Below are 19,838 nucleotides of genomic sequence, written 5' to 3'. Positions count from 1 at the left end.
AGACGAAGGGAGGGATCCAGAGATTCAATTCAAGTGTCATTATTCACAACAAGACTTAAAATAAGCTCTGAGGCTGTAAACCTACCTTTATTTTCACAGTGAAGTCTTCTTACCCTTTTAGGAGATTAGCATTTGTTCGGCCGTGTGTAATCCACAGCAGCATACAACAACAACAACAACAACAACAACAACTTAAATTTCCTCATATCACTATTCAGGTATAAGAATGAACTTTAAAATTTCAAATCTCAATTTTTCAAGACAATGTATGAAAGTCCTGAAAGTGCTTGGGAAACATAACTGAGTTTATCTTTGCTACTGTGCTAGCATCACAACAATGTTAGATTATCTTATAAGCATGCTAAAATTTTCCAATAAACACCAACAGGGTTTTTGCTGTGTTCACCAAAGTAAATTTAAGACTTTTTAAAAGACCTTTTAAATACTAAATCACTTTTCACAAACAGGTCAAAGAATGAGATTGTAGCCAATCACATATAACAAACACTAGATTAAATGTTAATATTATGCTAAACCCAAGAAAATATATTCAATTTAAATGGAATTCAAAACCTTTCACTAATTTCTAACTTCACTTCATCTTTTTTTTTTGCCCCACTGCTTTTTAAGATTATCCAAGACTTGCAGATTAACTGAATAGACAGAAAGTACAGATGAGGCAGGAATTCAGGAAGTCATTAGTTTGCAGGTTATAAACCAAATTATTTGAAAATAGTTATTAGGTATTTGACTATATCATGGCACATGTTGAAAAGTTTTTGCAATTCTTCCTGAAGGGAGAACTTGAACGTGTGTGCCAAATTTTCTTAAAATTCTTTCAGTAGTTGAGACATTTCAGTCAAAAACCACAAAGGCCAAGCTTATGGATGATGCTAAAGGAAAAGTCAGAAGATCACCAAAACTGTTAAGGTTCATGCTCTGGGAACCATGGATGTCATCTCTAGTCACACCTCTATAGTGTGCCTAAGCAGCATGTAATAAGAAAAAGCTAGCGGACAAATGTTTGCGTATGCATAAAACTCCTTTCAAGTCTTTTTCTCTTTGTCTGTTCTCGTCAGCTCTTCTTCTAAGTCATTACAGGGCCCACACTCCATACAAAGCCTTGGATGAAACCACACAGCAACACGATGCAATTATTGGTTTCTGTGTCCCATTTCTGTTCAATCAATAACACGTCGGCTACCGGTGGCTTAGAGGATACATAACAAACACCCAGCAGACACATCTTCATAGCAGCCATTTCCAGATGGGTGCCTTCCTCTCCCTGTGGTGGTGTGTGGCCGTCGCACGAGCTCCGTCCACCATTTCCCATGCATTACATCCAGTGCACGAACACAAAGGGCCTCCCATTCAAAGCCCCTCAAGCGTGAATACAGAGCCAAACACAAATTAAAGCGTGGGTGGTTAGGCTGTCTGAAAGCCCATAAATGTACTTGAGGGTGACAGGTTAAAAGATCAAGAGGATATGTAGGATGGGAGAGAAAGTGTGCATAGCACTAGAATTTTCCTTTAAACAAATAACAACAAAATAAAACATTTCCTGCTATACCAAATTTGAAATACTAAAAAGTTTTCAACCACATCTGTGAAATGGGTAGCAAAAATGTTTTAATTTCTACTGTACTTTCATACTAAAAACATCTGTTTAGATCTTTAATAAAAAAATATAAGTAATATAAGTAAATTTCAAAAAGGGTTGGTGAAACATTTAATATTTCCCAAGACAGAGCAAGACATCTGGATACAGTTTACAATTACTGCAGATAAAGTTCATTATATTAAGGAAAATGTTGTGCTACAAAATGAGCTAGAACTGAACCTGCAGAGGTTATGGATCTAGAAATACAATTTCCCTGACTCGCCCCTGCTATAAAAAAAAAAAAGAAAAAAACAATTATAGAAATCACTGGTGTGTGAACATTGTAATTTGGACCAAATAAAATCCCATTTCCCAATTTGTGAGGAATGACACTGCTTGGAGAGAGGGCCCCAGAAGGAACAGAAATAAATCTCAAAGTTTAAAGTCAGACACAGAGACACTATTTTCATTTCACCAGGATCCCAGTTTTACTGTATCATCATTATGAGAAGATAAATTAAGACATATCAAAAGACAGAAGTCATCCAGTTAAACAGAGTGAGAACCTTCCCAATAGCTCAAACAGACTTTAAATTCTGCTTGGCACATGCGAGAATAAGGCTTGTAAGAGCAATGCAGACATTACTGACATGTAAAAACTTCCAGTTTTAATTAACAATGTTAACGAAAATGCTATTTATGGACACATTTAAGGCAATCTACTGTTATACTTGTATCAGCCTCAGTTTTCTGTCACAAATGGCTCAATTAGACAACACTGACATTGTTGCTGAAACCTGCAGTTACACAATCACAATTTTTCCTATCAACGTATTTCTTTTCATTATTTTGTCACACTACAACAAAGAAAATAAGATCTCATAAAAAGGTCACAGTTTCATCGATTGTCTTAGCAGTACCGATGGCAGTAAAGTAATGGAGATGCACAACGAGTCGTGATTTTATTTCAGGAGTGTGAAGCTTCAGTTTACCATATGATTGTGGCGGGGTCGATCATCATTCGTCATGGAAGGAAGGGGGGTGGGGGGACAAACCAAAAGCAAAGTGGCAAACACGCATACACTCTCTCAATCACTTTTTCAAGTACCCAAACACACATACATGCACACACGAAGCCTTCCCGTGTTTCTCACTGGTTTTTTTCATGGTTGAGGACCTGGTTAACAGCTGATGGAAACAACAGAGAAAGAAAAATAATATATTTTGCGTAAACATAAAAAACATCCAAATTTACAACTGATTACCGTATTTGGGGAGATATTTTTAGAGTGTGAAACTGTGAGGTGATGCATGCGTTTGTCAGCTGCGTGAATACACAGCTGCAGTAGATGCAGTATATGAATGTAGCTGTACTTGCATGACTACTGTGGGTATCTCACCCTCCTTTGTGACGGTCTCAGTTATGATCTTAGCCTTGGCAGTCAGATCGCTGACAACATTGTCCATGGCAGCCTGGTGTTTCAAGAAAAATGGCCGGATCACACGCTTGTACAAGATCTCAGAACCGTTCCATGTCACCGGAGCCATGCACCAGACCAGGAACAAACACTGAGGAAAGAGCAGAGGGCAGATCTAAGATATTAGGCTGCTGTAACTTCCTGAGGGGCCCGTAACATGGGTTTTAAGAAACAGTTATCATTTATATCAGATTCTTTGACATATATAGGCTGGCTGATTAATCAATTCATAATAAAATAACATCTGTTAATGGATAACGACAATAACTGATAGCTGCAGCTGTTAAATGCACAACTTTGTGCATTCAAGAAGAGATGTGTTATCTTAAATGTGTGCTGTTGTATTGTTGCTGTGCTAAACAACAGGCCTATGTTTATTTACCATCATTCACTGCACAGAATGAGGCATGGTTTATTAATCCCATTTCTCCCAGGATTAAGTTTATTCATTGTAATCAAACTGTTTTAATGAAGCAGAGAAATGATGATCACGGCAATTTGGCTGAAACAACTGGATAGTGAGGTGACTCAATGGCTGAAGCAGGACTTTGTGATGACAGGGGTCATTTTGTCTCAAAGTAATTTACAACTTGTCAAAAAGCGACATGAAATGGAAAGACACTCTTTTACTCTAAATGATGGGGAGTAATGTATTAATATAAATCAATCTTTGTATATGGTTTTGCATTTACTACACAGTAACAACATATTTTACAATCAATATACTGTGTGGGTTTTACAACATACTTTTTAGAAAATGATACAATATGTTCACAGCTGGACGTCAGTTATATTTGGAGTGATACTGCAACATTACACTTCACAAAGAGGGAAAAGCTTTAAGATTATTTGTTTATTTTTCCATTATATTTAGGGGGCTGTTGCACCACCATTTTTAATTCATTGTTATGTGTGAAAGCTGTGAGCAGGTCTTCAATTTACTTAGTACAATGCATTGTGGCACAACAGTGTCCATCAAAAGTTCACTCAAAAATCAAGTATTCTTTTTATTTTACTTAATTTTGTCACTTTTCCACTGTGTAATAACACCCTGGTAAAAAAAGAAGAAAAAAAGAAATTGTTTAGTATGGGGCAAAATAAAAAAGATTTATGAAAGTTTTCCTTATTTTGACATTACACAAATTGTCCACATGAGTGTGCTGTTGGTGAGTTATGACGTGGAGAGGCCCATAGACGTCAACCCTCATGTGATTCACCACAGTACGACTGTCTGTGGTTTCACAGCGAAAGCAGACTTAGGTCAGTTGACAACTTCATACAGAGGCGCTAAAGAGTGACAACAGTAAAACAGAAAGCACAAAAAAAAAAAAAAAAAGTTACCAAATGTCACCCATACAAAAAAACACCCTAAAAACCAAAAGGTCAGCCTACCTTGCCAGCATAGTAAAAGGGAAACCAGAAGAGGAAGATGTCAGAGAAGCTTTCAATGATGCTGAAGAGTCCATAAACAACCCAGTAAGTCAGCCACTGTGTGTCATCCTCCTTATTGGTGCTCTCAATGGCCTTAATGCTGAATGGACAGGAGGACAGGTTTGATTCAGGAGACTGATTAGGTCACGTGAAGAGTATATAAAGAGATTAAAACTCACTGCATTTAAAAAGGTACACTGTGGAATTTTTGACTTTTTAACTAGCTGTACTGTAGAGCATGCACTTGAGGACACTCAGAGATGACATGATGCACACTTCTGCAGAGAACCATGATGCTTATCAAAAGCCTGTAGCAGTAGTGTGTTTGATAGGCAACAATGAGCACATAAATGTGGAGAAAAAAGACAAAAGGAGAATACAGTTTCCCCAAAATAATAATAATAATAAAAAAAGATTTCCATGTTTTTTATGAAGTTGGAAATGTACTGAGTTTTTGTTGGGCCTGAGGGATACACACAATGTGATTTGGTGAGTGATGCTGAATGTTTAAAAACCTGATGTTTATAGTAAAAACTCCACAGGGTACCTTTAAGCAGCACTTAGGTTAAGATTTTCAAGTGTGTCTCATATGCCTATTTGTTTACTGAGTTATAGGCCAGTGTAATCATTCCTTCTCTCCATAGTGGTCGTAATGGGATCCCTTCCTCACACAAGTCTAATGCAAGTAATAAAATCAACACCCTTAGGATACATCCATTAATACATTTTTGTTTTAAAAGAACAATAAATGACCATTCACAAACACTGGGCATGCTTGAGCCAGTGTCAACAGCAGGCAGATTGTCTACTCTGCAGTTGATTAGTTAAACAAAATACTACGAACAAGGAACAGCAAAGGCAGTTGTATGTTAAAATACAGAATTTAACTCCACAATAGCTGCTAGCGAAGACAACAAGGTCAGTAACGCTTGTAATTCGTTATTCATGTTGCTTTTACCACTCATAGTTGATTCTTAAAAGGCCAAATCAGGGAGCGACTGTGGGTGTCTACGTCGTTGTTTCCAAACTTCTCAGTTTTTGCCCATCCAGACTGCTACGCAACCCTGGAGTTTTCAAACTAAAATGGGTCCAGCAGAGTTTCCAAAAGTCTCAATTTTAACACTTGAAAACTCTGGAGTAGTGTGGATGGCAAACGTAAACATAGCAAAAGAGATGCGTTTTAAAACTAAAACACAGTTGTATGGACGTAGCCTTAGTAATCACAGTTAGCCAAATAAAGGGAGTTTTCTGAAAGAAATTTCTCACTTTTTGTCATTTTTCAGGGTTTTCCTTGATGAACAGCAGTGGAGGGATAGTAACACAGAGCAAACTTTGCTCTAAACAGACTTGAGACTAGACTAAACTAGTCTAGACTGGTCTAAACTAGAAAGGAGAGCAGGAATGATTAAAATGTTTTTTTTAAATCTATCCTTTAAAACAGTTGTTTTATTTATTTTATTTGAATGTAACAACAACAACAGAACGAAAATATAGCTGGAAAAAACCAGTCAGTGACAGTACACATTTTGACCTGCCTTAGTAGGAACAGCACAGCTGCAATCAATAACCTTTAATAATTAATAATGGCTGCATGTGTGTCAGTTCTATAACTCTAGTATTGTGTATACAGGCTGACTGGACAGAGACATTATTGTTATTGTTGAGATACACCTGTGCCTTTCCTGCAACAAGTCAAAATGTTGACTGCACTGGATTTTGTATTAGAATAAAATAAGTGTTCATAAAGTAAAGAAATAGAAACTAAAAAAACGACTTAAAGTGGCAATCTCAAACATTTCAGTCCTGGTTGGTTTGGTGACACCTGTAGTTTCTGGTGGTAACAGCAAATGTGGTCCTGGGGGGCAGCAAGACAAACTATTGTCAGGCAATAATCAGCCTTTTTCCATCATTCTGTGAGCAATAGAGATCTGCACACGGCATGAGTCTGAATGGCAGGGCACAGTGAAAGGAGCTGGCTACCTGGCTGAGAGATTGGAGGTGTGCAGCCTGTTGCCGGCACGCCTGTCACACATTTTTAATGAATGATAGCAGTAATTGCTAAGCTCACTGATAAAACATTTCATTTCCTGCGACTACCTCATAATAAAAGTCTGCTTGTGTTTTGCCAGTCAAATGCTTTTAATATGAAGACGGGCAGTTGGAAATGTTCTATTTGCATTAGCAGCAACTTAATACAGCATTTTTTCATGGATTTGGGGTTTGTTATACAGCAAATATATAAATATGTCACTACTTTCATCAGTGGGCCATAGGTTCAGTAACCATTGTGCTGCCTCAGTCTGTAGTCAGTAAATAGATAGTGACTTAACATTCATTTATTAAGATTGCCACTTTAGGTTTATTACAATTTATACATTTAAATGCATTGATTTTGTACATATTGTGCTGTTTTACTATCTACTGACATAAGCTTAACTTCATACATACGAGAAATACGCTGGATAGATGAAGCCAATCAGGTTGCAGAGCAGTGAGGCTCCATATCCAAACAGAAGATAGAGGCTGAGAAAACTCAGGACACCTGCAGTGGGAGAAAGATGAGAAGTAGCAGTGAGGTTAGGGCAGGAGGCAGGACAGGAAGGGGAGGGTGAGGCTATCCTGTTACTTGACAAACACATCTAATGTCAAGTGACATTAACTTGCTGTCAGCAGACTGTGTCTGATAGCAGGATGTAAGGACAGCACAGCAACAGGATTAGGAGGAGCACTGAACACAAGTCAAACACTGATATTCAAATCCTAAAGTGGAAGAGCTGACTTTAAATATACCTCAAAGCTCACAGTCATGTGACTTATACATCTCGTGTATGTGAAAGATTCCACAAATGCCATCGGTTTTCAATAACAAAATGTGTTTTTCTATTATAGTGTATGTGTAATGTGCAAAGCAATCCCAACACATGCTGACATAGCAGGTTTGTACATAATTTGACTGTGGAGCAGAACTGGGACCCAAGTGTAAACCTGCACAATCTACTTAATTTCAATACAGCAGCTCTGCCATAACATCTATCCTTATGAAGTTTATAATGTTCAGTTTTTGTTGACATTGTTGCAAATGTGTTTATTCAATTATATGTCTATTACTCAGGTCGTTCTTAAAGGTGCTGTTGTATTGAGGTTATTTTCTGTCCTCACTATATGTACACAAGTGGGGCAGAATATTAGAAACAGGAGTGCCTAATAAAGTGGTCAATAAGTGTACATACTTTTGCTGTGCTTAAGGAAAGTTTAATTTAGAGCTGAAAATGTCTATTAATTGATGAAATCATCAACAGCAAATTAATCTGCAGCTATTTTTTAATAATCAATTAATAGTTTCTGTAATTTCTCAAAGCAAAAAAATAATGTAAAGCGTACACTCCATGGCCAAATTATAAGGTACATCTATACAATCTAATGCAGTCCAATACAATTATTCTGCCATAAAGTTCACTTTCATGTTGCCTGGATTGTTCAGTTTTTTGACCCCATCACATTAGGGTTAATTCAATAATGTTTTAGCTGATATAATGGACTGGATATTCAGAGGTGTTTCTAGTATCCCCCCCCCCCATGTATGTCAGAGGGCAGAAATAATATTATATAAAATAACAATGTAGTCAGGTATAACACCACATCTAACTATGACCCAAGCAAAAAACAAATAAATATATACATTTCTGATAATGCCACCAAAAACTGAACATTATAGACTTTATAAAAAAGGTAGACATTATAGCTGAGCTGTTTTTTGGCTGCATTGCTTACTTTAATCCCTCAGAGGCTTAAACAGCCTGCTGGTTAGCTGGCAGCAAGAAACTGACTTCGTAATAAATACACTGCAGTCTGACCAGCCATTTTAGCTCGTCCATTTCTTTTTAAGTCACAGTGCATGGTTCCTCTTAATGCTGAAGGATATTTTACATTTATTCAAAAAACTTTCAGGCTTGTAAAACAATTTGAAATCCAAGATCTTTTCCAGAGCTTTTGTGTCTGTGGGAACTTGTTTTAATGCAAACCCGGAAACAGGTATAGGGTAATACAGGACATGAGGAATGACCGTATCATCCTAAAGCAGCTGTAGATGCAGTTTAATGCCATATATCATTCAAATTAATGCAAAACTCAACTTTTGATATAAAATTCAACTGCCATAAACACAATGAATTCATGCAGGTATCCAAAGCACTAAAAGCCTTTCATACCGTTTCAACTATTTCCTGCTGCCTGCTCTTTACATCTCATTTGTTTGTCCCAGCTCATATACAAATATCCATGCAGTTCCCAGTCTGTCCAGCTCTCTTTCATGAAGGAAACTGGAAGAACTGGTTGAAATAGAAGACCCTAGACCCAGCAACACAACAACAAATCATAAACCAATGCATTAATCAGTGATGATTAATAAAAAACCGACTCCTTTTACTGTCCAACATCTTCAAATCTGCATGCCATCTGGTGCTGTGCTGTGACTAAGCAACTCCTGCACTGCTCTAAGAAAATAAACAATGAATGCATCCACGTGACATTGTAGATTTTACAGCCTTAAATGAAAACACATGTCTTTCTTGTGGAAAAACTGAAAATAAGGACAGACGCCATTACGCAGTTGTGTAATCCTGTAATGCACTGTATGACTCAAACTATTCATTATAGAGTTGCACGACTTGTAATTTAGCTACGAATCCAGTTCCTCTTATCATCACAAAAACCTACTGTTAAGAGACCAGGAGGAGAAGGGTTTTACATACATGAAGTTAACAAACAACAGCCACTCACTCTGTGAGTTTGGCTGCATGCACAGCAGAGATGAGACCTCTCTACTCCAGTCAGCACATAAGTCTCCACACTTCAGAGTGTCACAAGAGTCAGAAAGAACTTGAGATGTTTCTCAGCTAAACAGAGGACAGTCACACAACTTTGTAACTGTGCTCAACTAACATGCCTGGATCAAGGCAAAGTACAAGATGATGTTGTGAGCCAGCGGGAAGGAATTTCTTGTATGCAACCCATTATCAGTGTACAGGTTTGTAACAAGCCTGCATGTGGTCAAAGTATCAAATGAGTGGCTGATGCCTCACTCACAAACTAACAAGTCAGTTCTGCAAGCATGACAGGCCATGGTATAATTTGCTCTGTCTGGGTCTACCTTCTGCTAACTGCAGGGTAGGGGTGAGTCAAGTGGTATTTGCATACAATCCAGTATTTGTTTTGTGAGCCAGTTTGGTGGTGTGTGTGGGACAAAAAAAAACTGAAGTATTTAAATGCAGATCTGACTGAGCTTCAACTGACACCAACTGAATCTGTTAAATTGACATTTTGTGATCATATGATCATTTAAGTGTCTCAGACACCAGGCTTCTTCTTTTTCTCAACTACAATGCTGATTAGAGCCAGACCAACAAATCGGAAGGACCTATATATCAGCCTTAGTTTGTTTATCAAAGATACATCAGTATTATAGAAAATGTCAGCTGGTAAGAACCTAGAAACCGCAGTTCAGAGATGCCAGAGATGTGTTTGTGGTAGTTTACAATACAGCTGCAACTCACAGTTGTTTTCATTATTGAGAAGCTGGGACCAGAAAACTGTAGCCATTTTTGCTTAAAAAGATACTCAAATTACTTATCTGTGATTAAAATTGTTGCATGGTAATTTTCTGTCTATCAACTAATAGATTAAGCCACTTATTATTTAAACTCTAGTTTAGAAAGTGTCTCCATAACATAGTTTGTCTAGCAGAGAGAAGTTACAAATTCATTTTTCAGCTGTTCAGTGTCCTGCTTAGTACATAGCTTTGGTACCAGTTCTTAAAGAGCCAAATTTAAACAGGCTCTTACCAAAAACTTTTTGTCTTTCTTATGTTTAAAAATGAGCATCTGCCTCCAAAAATCAACACTTATCATGATGAGATTATGAGATAAGTGCTATATTTGATGTTGTAAACTCTATCTGAAAATAGCAAAGCATCTTCAGGGTTTATTTGCAATCATGCTTGTGCTCCAAATCTGATACAGTGCAGCTAAATACAGGCAAAACATTTCACATAAAGCATCCAACACCCGTGGACATTTGCATCCTCTGTGACCTTGAAATTGGTTGTTTAAATGCAATACTTGCGTTCAGCTGTCAACTCTGATCAGTAAAGACAGTAGCTTTGAATGCGGGTCACCCTGGCTAACATGTTTCCTGTAGCTGAGTGGCATTGTAGATGAATTGTTGCCTGCATAGCCTGAGGTGTTTGGTCTTTATTGACTGTGCAAACTGAATACAGAGCAGTGTCAAAACACAACTCCAAAAACCTAATTGATAGAGCAGCCTGTCGTTGAATAATCAGTCATCCTAGAGTCCCCTTCCATCTCTGCCACCCCACTGGATATTTCAGGACGTGATAAAAATACCCCTGGGAGGTGTGGTGGTGTAGGTGGTGGGGTCCATGGGATACTGGAGGCAGTTCATTCAGCAGCAATATTTTGAAATAGGTTTGTGTAAGGCGCATTATAAACCACCTCTGATCTTGTAATGTAGCATAAAGGTCTGAGCTGGATGCACTTTGATATTGGAGAAGGGTAATAAAGTGAGCCAGCCGAGAGTGGCACAGGATATGAAACCACACTGAAAAGTCAAGTACTCATGCAACAGTGTGCCCACAACCGCCTGCCATTGCAGTATGAATGGCAACTTTGTCAGTTAAACATACCAGCGTTAGCTTTGTGGCTTGTTTGCTACACACGAAGAATGTGGTACGTTTTTGGATGAGACGTTAACGCCTGAGCTAGTTCGTAATTCTCTCCAGCAGGTTAAAGTACATTCGAGCATTTAAGAAGGTTTATCCAAATATTTTCTTTCTTTTTTTTTTTTAAACATACCCAAGGTGATATACTCCCTCTTCACTCCCGTTTTTTGTTCCAGCGTCGCCAACTGATCTGTCACAAAGTTCTTCTCATGGAGCAGAGTCACAAAGCGTCCCTTCAACTGACTCATTTTCGGGCTTTTCCTGAGCCTGTGGTCGACACACACACAAAGCAAATGTTACACGTGTCGACGCTTGAGGTATTTATGATAAAACACGGGGGTATTTTACTGACCTTGGATTAATAGTTTGCCCGAAAACTTGCAGCTGGCTGACTGATTGCTTGGTTTGCTGCTGACTCCGCCGCTGAGTTGCGGTAACAGACAGACTGTGGGGGGAGGAGTTTGAAAAGCACCTACTGACCAATCAGGGAGCTCCGTGGAGTAACGTTTACTGCAGCAGGTGAAAAAACGGTTTGTACTATGGACTGAGGGTGGGAGACGTATCCAGGTGCTTTCCTTAAATTAAAGTATAAGACTGTAAAATCACAAAGCGTGAGCGTAATGAAATCACTGTTTCTCAGAATTCACAAGATGATTATCTCAGAATGAAAATCAAAAATCCCAATCTCAAAATTTTCTGTAGGAAAAAAATCCTCTATATTTCTGAATTAAGAGGCTCATTATCTTATAATTCTGAGAAAAGTTTTTCTTAAAAAGAAGACAGACAATTTTTTCTCAAGTGAATGCATGAGAAAAAAAAAACTTAATTCAGAATCATTTTTGAGTAAAAGTAAAGAAGTATAAAGTATCATAATTAAAAAGCCCTCCTTTAAAAGAAAGAAGAAAAAAAACAGACTGAGAGGCTGTATGACAAAATTACGGATGCAACGGTGTGGACGCATTTAATACCTACAGTTGCCCAGATGGAACTATTTATTACTACTTTATGTAAATATGTTGGGGTCAGGCACCTCCAAAGTGAGGTATCGTGAAATGTTGGATGTCTAAAGTGAATTGGTTTATAATATTTCAAGTCTCTCGTGAAATAATATCTGAAACAGGTTTTGCTGGCTGCAATTATGATTTCTTCATAATGGGATTTCAGTGTAAGTGATGGGGGGCAAAATCCACAGTGCTTGTTTTGTTTTAAAATGAATTCAAAAGTTCATCTCGAACTAATATGAGGCTTCCAAAGTTGTGTCTTCTTTGAATAAAGTTCCTCCCCTTCTATTTTTAGTCATTTAGATTAAACCGTCTGAGCACTTAAACAGAGAAATCTTTCTTTGATGGAAGTGCTAATGACTAATGGATTTATGAAACATGTGACAAGGAGCCCCAAGTAAACACTTGTTTTTTTGTAAAGGGTCACAAATCAAAAAAGGGTGGGAATTACTGGTTTAAACTTCAACAAAAGATTATACTTTATAAACTTAACCAATATTTTTTGAATAAAATTTAATCTAAAAATAAGTACTACCTATTGCTGGAATCATATTTGAATAAAAGTAAATATCTATAAAGTAGGGCCATCATAATTAAAAAGTTTTTTAAAAAAGAAGAAAAAGACTGGTATATGATTCTGTATGTATATTTATATTATAAAATTACAGATGCACCAGTGAGTGAGCAGCATTCTAGGGCTACAGCTGAAAAGATAGACCTAGTTTAAACTACTTTATATGCATATGTTTTGCCCATTGGTTCCCACCTTAGGGGTTGGACCCCTCCAAGGGGTAACCAGATAAACAGGGGTGACAAGATGGATGTCACAAGTGAATTGGTTAATATTTCAAGTTTGTCTTGAAAAAATAACCAGGTGTACATATGAACACTGAAACAGGTTTTGCTGGCTGTAATCATTCATTCTGTTACTATGATTTCTTCATACTTTGATTCCAGTGTAAGTGATGGGGGGCAAACTCCACAGTAATTGTTTTGTTAAAAAAAGGAAATCAAAATTTCATTTCAAGCTGATATAAGGCTTCCAAAGTTATGTCTTTTTTGGATAAAGTTCCCATTTTTCTATCTTCAGTCATTTAGATTAAACCATCTGAGCACTTAAACAGAGAAATCTTTCTTTGGTGGAAGAGCTAATGACTAATGGATTCATGAAACAAGTGACAAGGGGCCCCAAGTAAACACTGTATTTAGTAAAGGGTCACAAACAAAAAAGGGTGGAAATTACTGGTTTAAACTTCAACAAAAGATTGTATTTTATAAGCTCAATAATTATTTTGTACATTTAAAATTAAACTAAAAATAAGTAGTAACTACAGCTGTCAGATAAATGTAGAGTAAAAACTACAATATTTGCTTCTGAAGCTGAAGTATGTGAATTATTGGTGCTTTGTTTCTGTTGACAGAAAGTCTTAACCAACATCATCATCCTCAGTTAATGATCAGAACTTTCTGGTTCTTCTGTGTCAGTGACATCACAAAGATGGAACAGTCTAGAACCGTCTCCTCCAAACAGTTTAACTTTCACTCAGTACTTCACCTGACCATCAGTCAACTCCAGTCACCAGTGATCAGCTACTGTCAACCTACACAGTCAAACAACAATACAACCTTCACCATCTCTTTGTCCAGTCATCATGGAAGGGAAATACAACCTGAGGCCCAGGGTAAGATCTTCTCATTCAACCAAGAGAAACTTGTTTGGTAAACCTTTTTTTCACCACTGCACTAAAGCAGGAGCCAGTCTGCTCTTTCTCTTCTTCATATTTGGTCTAAAGCCTGAAGAAAAACAAGAAATCATTTTATAATTTTGCAGACAGGAGGATTTTTCAGAAACTTGTTGTGTTTTCATGTATTTCAGGCATCTGGTAGAGTGCAGACTAACAACACTAGGAGGCCCCAGCATTATGTGCCACCTGCAGGAGTGCCTCCCAGCTCAGACGTGAACTCCCTCAGACAAGCCCTTCTCTCAGCTGAAGAGTGCAATATGAAGCTGGCCTCTGAAAACGCTGCGCTGAGGCAGCAGTTTGCCAACCTGCAGGGAGAAAATCAGAAAGTGATGCACGAGAATCGCTGCCTGCAGGGGACGCTGGGTAGGAAGCTGCACATGGCCAAACAGAGGGTCAATGATTTGGAAAAGGCTCTGGAGGTCACAAAGGCAGGCAGAGATCACAACAATTGGGAGGAAAGAGTCAGAGAGAAGGAAAGAGAACTCTCTTCACTTCGAGACACTCTCAGTGCACAGAAGGAGGAGACAGAGAAAGTCAGAGATTCATGGATGAAAGACTGTGACAAGATGAAGGCTGCCTTTGAGGAGGAATTAAAAATGGTCAAGTCAACGTGCGACACCCAGCGGAGCAGTGACCTGCAGGAAATGCAAGCTGATTGTGAGAGGAAGGTGAACCAGCTGCAAGAGGAGATGACAGAGAAGGACACTCAGATCAGCACCATGAGAAGTGAGATTAAAACTCTGGATGAGAAGCTCAAGAAGGAACTAGTGGAGAGGGAGGAGAGCTGGGAAAGGAGACAGAAGGAAGCGGAGAAACTGTGGGCCCAACAAGAAGATGCCCTTGTGAAAAAGGCGCGCGAAGCAGAGGAGGAACTGAAGACTGTGATAGTTAAAAGCATCAATCTTCAGGTATGCTACTTCACTTTAACATTTCTTTGGTCTGATGGCTCTTTGGTTTAGAACAGCTTGTTTCAGAATTAGCCTTTTTCAAAATTCAATAGAATATAATGTCTTTCTCCTTCAGGAGCTCGTCCTTAAAAAGAAGAAGAAGAAGGAGAAGAAGCGAGGCTTCTGGAGCAGAGAGAGAGAAACAAGCAGCCCTATGGAGGAGGAGGCTGCAGGGTGTTCTGCTCAGGCTGGACAGGGAGGAAAAAAGAAGGAGGAGGAGAAGAAGGAGAGCAGGAGAGGCTTCTGGGGCAAGAAGAAAAAAAAAAGCAACGGTGACGAAGAGGGTTCAGTGTGTCTGGCTCAGACTGGACAGGAGCAGAAAGAAAAAGACAAAATAAAGAGGAGACGAGGCCTCTGGAGCAAAAAGAAGCAAGAAACCAGCTTTGAGGAGGAGGTGGAGGAGGAGGCTGCAGTGTGTCAGGCTGAGGTCGGACAGGACGAGGAGATAAAGGAGAAGAAACGGAGCTACTGGAGCTGGGCTCGCAAGAAGGAAAGCAGCCACAGTGACAGGAAAGTGGAGGAAGGTGATGGACGGCAGTGAAGCATCCATCCTGCACCCACCCTGACCCCTCACCCTACCCCTACTCCTATCCCCCTCTCCTGCACCCCCTTTACCCCCACCCCCACTCCCTTTACCCCTACCCCCACTGTGTTTGCCCCTTTACCCCTTTACCCCTACCCCCACTCCCTTTATCCCTTCACCCCTTCACCCCTTCACCCTAACATTCTTTTAAATATTCTTGTAAATATGAATAAAAATTGCAAATAACCTGTAAAACAGAGACTAACAGGTTACGCCTGTTTATTTGAGCTGTTTTCTCTTCGAGTTCACTCTTTATGTGTTTGATGTGAACAGGTGAGAATCTTCTAATGTCACAGCTGGATTAACAGACTGATGTCACATGATCTTGAAAATATCTCAGGACTGAATACAAAATGAATATGATGCAAACATGGAGTTGTTATGAACCTGAAGTGTCAGCAGAGGGCAGTGTGCTCCTGCTCATCAGCACAGAGACCTTTGGGAGCTTTGCAAAGACAGAAACAGCAGAGAGATGAGGAACAGAAAGTCTCAGGTTTCTACATGTGCTGAATCAGTCCACATGGAGATAAAACCTGCTCCTCCTCCACCTCATCTGTCCCTCTCAGTTTCATAAAGACAGGTGTGCTCACATTTACTTTGCATGACTTTTATGCATCACTGCTCGTCAGAGTTTAAGTTCTTCAGTCACAGAGAGTCTGAACTGTTTTCATGCACTCACACTGAAAACTGCATCAGGATGATGTCGCCAATAACTCGTTGTCTTGGGTTTTCTGTGTCAGGGTGAGAAGGTTTAAGTATTTATTTCAAAATTTTAAAATATCAAATGTTAATATTTTGTGCAAATGTAATTTAATTTCTATTTTGCTTCAAATCTAGCCTTCATTTTTTCTTTATTTGTTTTTATCTAAAACACTGATTCTCAAGATTTATTTCTCATTTCAGAGTCTTCTGCCAACAATTTTCTGACTCAGACTGACAAATCCAAGTCTGTTAGTCTTGGAGCGACTGTGACCATCAGCGCCACAGGGAGTTCAGATATTGATGATGATCTGAGTTGGTACCTGCAGAAACCTGGACAGGTTCGAAACTTCTGATATACAGAGCATCAACTCGATTCTCAGGAACTCCGTCTCGATTCAGTGGCAGTAGATCTGGTTCTCACTACACTTTAACCATCAGTGGTGTTCAGGCTGAAGATGCAGGAGATTACTACTGTCTTGGTGCTCATGGTGGTGGAGTGTTCACACAGTGATTTAGAGTCGTACAAAAACCTCCCTCTGTCAGACTGAAGTGAAAACAGCCTGCTGCAGGTGCAGAGGGTTGGTGAAGAGACTGTGAGGAGGAGAACTGGTTCAGTGAACACAACACAAGAGTCATCAAGCAGAACCACAATGAACCTAAATAAAAGTGAAACAAACTGAAACAAACATGAAGCTTTCACTTAAATTCTCATCATCAAATCTCATCCATGAAGAACAGGATCCTTGTTATGAATATTTCCACTGATAGAAAAAAATCAATCGAATAATCAACAAAATATTTTCTAAAGGTATAGATTGAAAATAATGTATAAATTAAGATGATTTCTTCAGTTTAGTTGAACTTTTCTAAACCTGACAGAGAAACCATCACAGTCTCCTTGTAACAAAGTCACATTTTTCACAGTTTTATATCAGTTGATACGTGATTAAATGAACATGATCCTTTTAATGATAATGATTCATTTTAAGCATCTTTCAAATATATGATTAATGTAGAGTAAACACTAAAGGCAGACAAACAGACACATCATACCAACCACAGTGGACACAAACTGATCCTTAAATCCTCAACTGCACTTCTAATATAAATATTTCCTTCTCTTCCATTAAGATGATATTTAGTGTAAATCCAAGCAGCATTTCTCCTGATGTTGTGTCCCACGTTGCCTTCAGTCTGTTGAGAGCAGAGAAATCATTTCCATAGAGAGGAGGCTTTGCATCGTCAGCTGATCCTCCAGTGAACTGAGAAGGTTTATAGTCCTGTGAGTTGAACACTGCAGGACTCAGATCTGTCAGTCAACACAGCAGAAAGCACAACCACCATGACTCTCATCACCATCCTCATCTGGACGCTGGCCTGCTGCTGTTTTACAGGTTGATTCACTCAGCAACATTTGAAACATGATGTGCTGCCTTTTCTCTCATTTCTTTCTGCTGATAAATGAATGATTTGTTTTTGTCTGCAGGATGCAGCGGTCAGGTGACTGTGACTCAGCCTCCAGTAGAGACAATGTGTGAACACATTCAGCACTGTTTATTTCATTGTAGACTCTGACAGTAATAAACTGCTGCATCTTCAGTCTGAACTCCACTGATGGTCAAACTGAAGTCAGAGCTGCCTTCCACTGCCACTAAACCGAGCTGGTGTTCCTGATTCACGTGTGCTCACATATGTTATTAGGAGCTTTGGAGTCTGTCCAGATTTCTGTTTTGATACCAGGACATAGCTTCAATGGTTCCATCATCAACAGCAAGTGCAAAAAAACATCTTGTGGGCTGTTTTACAGGTGAGAAGTGACAGTGGATCCTGAGTAGTTGTCTCTACTGGAGGCTGAGTCACAGTCACCTGACCGCTGCATCCTGCAGACGAAAACAAATCATTCATTTATCAGCAGAAAAGAAATGAGAGAAAAAGGCGGCACATCATGTTTCAAATGTTGCTGAGTAATCAACCTGTAAAACAGCAGCAGGCCAGCGTCAGATGAGGATGGTGATGAGAGTCATGGTGGTTGTGCTTTCTTGCTGTGTTGACTGACAGATCTGAGTCCTGCAGTGTTCAACTCACAGGACTATAAACCTTCTCAGTTCACTGGAGGATCAGCTGACGATGCAAAGCTCTCCTCTCTATGGAAATGATTTCTCTGCTCTCAACAGACTGAAGGCAACGTGGGACACAACATCAGGAGAAATGCTGCTTGGATTTACTGAATATCACTCTTAATGGAAGAGAAGGAAATATTTATATTAGAAGTGCAGTTGAGGATTTAAGGATCAGTTGTGTCCACTGTGGTTGGTATGATGTGTCTGTTTGTCTGCCTTTAGTGTTTACTCCTACATAATCATAATATTGAAAGATGCTTAAAATGAATCATTATTCAATTAAAAGGATCATGTTCATTTAATCACGTATCAACATGATATAAAACTGTGAAAATGTGACTTTGTTTACAAGGAGACTGTGATGGTTTCTCTGTCAGGTTTGAAAGTTTCAACTAACTGAAGAAATTCATCTTAATTTATACATTATTTTTCAATCTATACCTTTAGAAAATATTTTGTTGATTATTCGATATATTTTTTTCTATCAGTGGAAATATTCATACAAGGATCCTGTTCTTTCATGGATGAGATTTGATGATGAGAATTTAAGTGAAAGCTTCATGTTTGTTTCAGTTTGTTTCACTTTTATTTAGGTTCATTGTGGTTCTGCTTGATGACTCTTGTGTTGTGTTCATGAACCAGTTCTTCCTCTCACAGTCTCTCACCAACCCTCTGCACCTTGCAGCAGGCTGTTTTCACTTCAGTCTGACAGAGGGAGGTTTTTGTACGACTCTAAATCACTGTGTGAACACTCCACCACCATGAGCACCAAGAACAGTAGTAATCTCCTGCATCTTCAGCCTGAACACCACTGATGGTTAAAGTGTATGTGAGAAACCAGATCTACTGCCACTGAATCGAGACGGAGTTCCTGAGAATCGAGTTGATGCTCTGGTATATCAGAAGTTTCGAACCTGGTCCAGGTTTCTGCCAGGTACCAACTCAGATTCATCATCAATATCTGAAATCCCTGTGGCGCTGATGGTCACAGTCGTCCAAGACTAACAGACTTGGATTTGTCAGTCTCTTCAGAAAAATTGTTGCAGAAGACTCTGAAATGAGAAATAAATCTGAGAATCATGTGTTTAGATAAAACAAATAAAGAAAAATGATAGGCTAGATTTGAAGCAAAATAGAAATTAAATTACATTTGCACAAATATTAACATTTGATATTTTAAATTTTGAAATAAATACTAAGACCTTCTCACCCTGACACAGAAAACAGACAACAAGCAGAGTTATTGGCGACAATCATCCTGATGCAGTTTTCAGTGTGAGTGCATGAAAACAGTTCAGACTCTCTGTGACTGAAGAACTTAAACTCTGACGAGCAGGTGATGCATAAAAGTCATGCAAAGTAAATGTGGAGCACACCTGTCTTTATGAAACTGAGAGGGACAGATGAGGTGGAGGAGGAGCAGGTTTTATCTCCATGTGACTGATTCAGCACATGTAGAAACCTGAGACTTTCTGTTCCTCATCTCTTCTGCCTG

The 19,838-nt window shown here is 38.9% G+C and overlaps 1 protein-coding gene and 1 long non-coding RNA gene across 3 annotated transcripts in view; both read right to left on the bottom strand.

The window, feature by feature from the left end:
- Positions 1–2,063: 2,063 nt before the first annotated feature.
- Positions 2,064–11,673, bottom strand: LOC111226190 (receptor expression-enhancing protein 5-like). 2 transcript variants are annotated; one of them, XM_022751298.1, is made up of 6 exons: positions 11,598–11,673; positions 11,379–11,512; positions 6,958–7,051; positions 4,471–4,609; positions 2,979–3,169; positions 2,064–2,788 (listed from the first exon to the last, which is right to left on the bottom strand). In XM_022751298.1, exons 2-6 carry the CDS (start codon positions 11,491–11,493, stop codon positions 2,782–2,784), a joined length of 546 nt encoding a protein of 181 aa, XP_022607019.1. In that variant the 5' UTR covers positions 11,494–11,512; positions 11,598–11,673; the 3' UTR covers positions 2,064–2,781. The 2 variants fall into 2 exon arrangements, with proteins under 2 accessions (XP_022607019.1, XP_022607018.1); XM_022751297.1 differs by having other exon boundaries at positions 3,001–3,169.
- Positions 11,674–16,686: 5,013 nt separating this feature from the next.
- LOC111225609 overlaps positions 16,687–19,838 on the bottom strand; it is a 9,812-nt gene continuing 6,660 nt past the window's right edge. The window contains exon 3 of the long non-coding RNA XR_002665275.1: positions 16,687–16,753. This is a non-coding gene — a long non-coding RNA (uncharacterized LOC111225609). The remainder of the gene's footprint in view (positions 16,754–19,838) is intronic.

This window comes from Seriola dumerili, unplaced genomic scaffold (genome assembly GCF_002260705.1).
Source record: "Seriola dumerili isolate Sdu_G_001 unplaced genomic scaffold, Sdu_1.0 BDQW01000149.1, whole genome shotgun sequence".
Classification (NCBI taxonomy): Eukaryota; Metazoa; Chordata; class Actinopteri; order Carangiformes; family Carangidae; genus Seriola; species Seriola dumerili.
The sequence above is the reverse complement of the archived record's forward strand: the minus strand, read 5'-3'. Positions and strand labels throughout refer to the sequence as shown.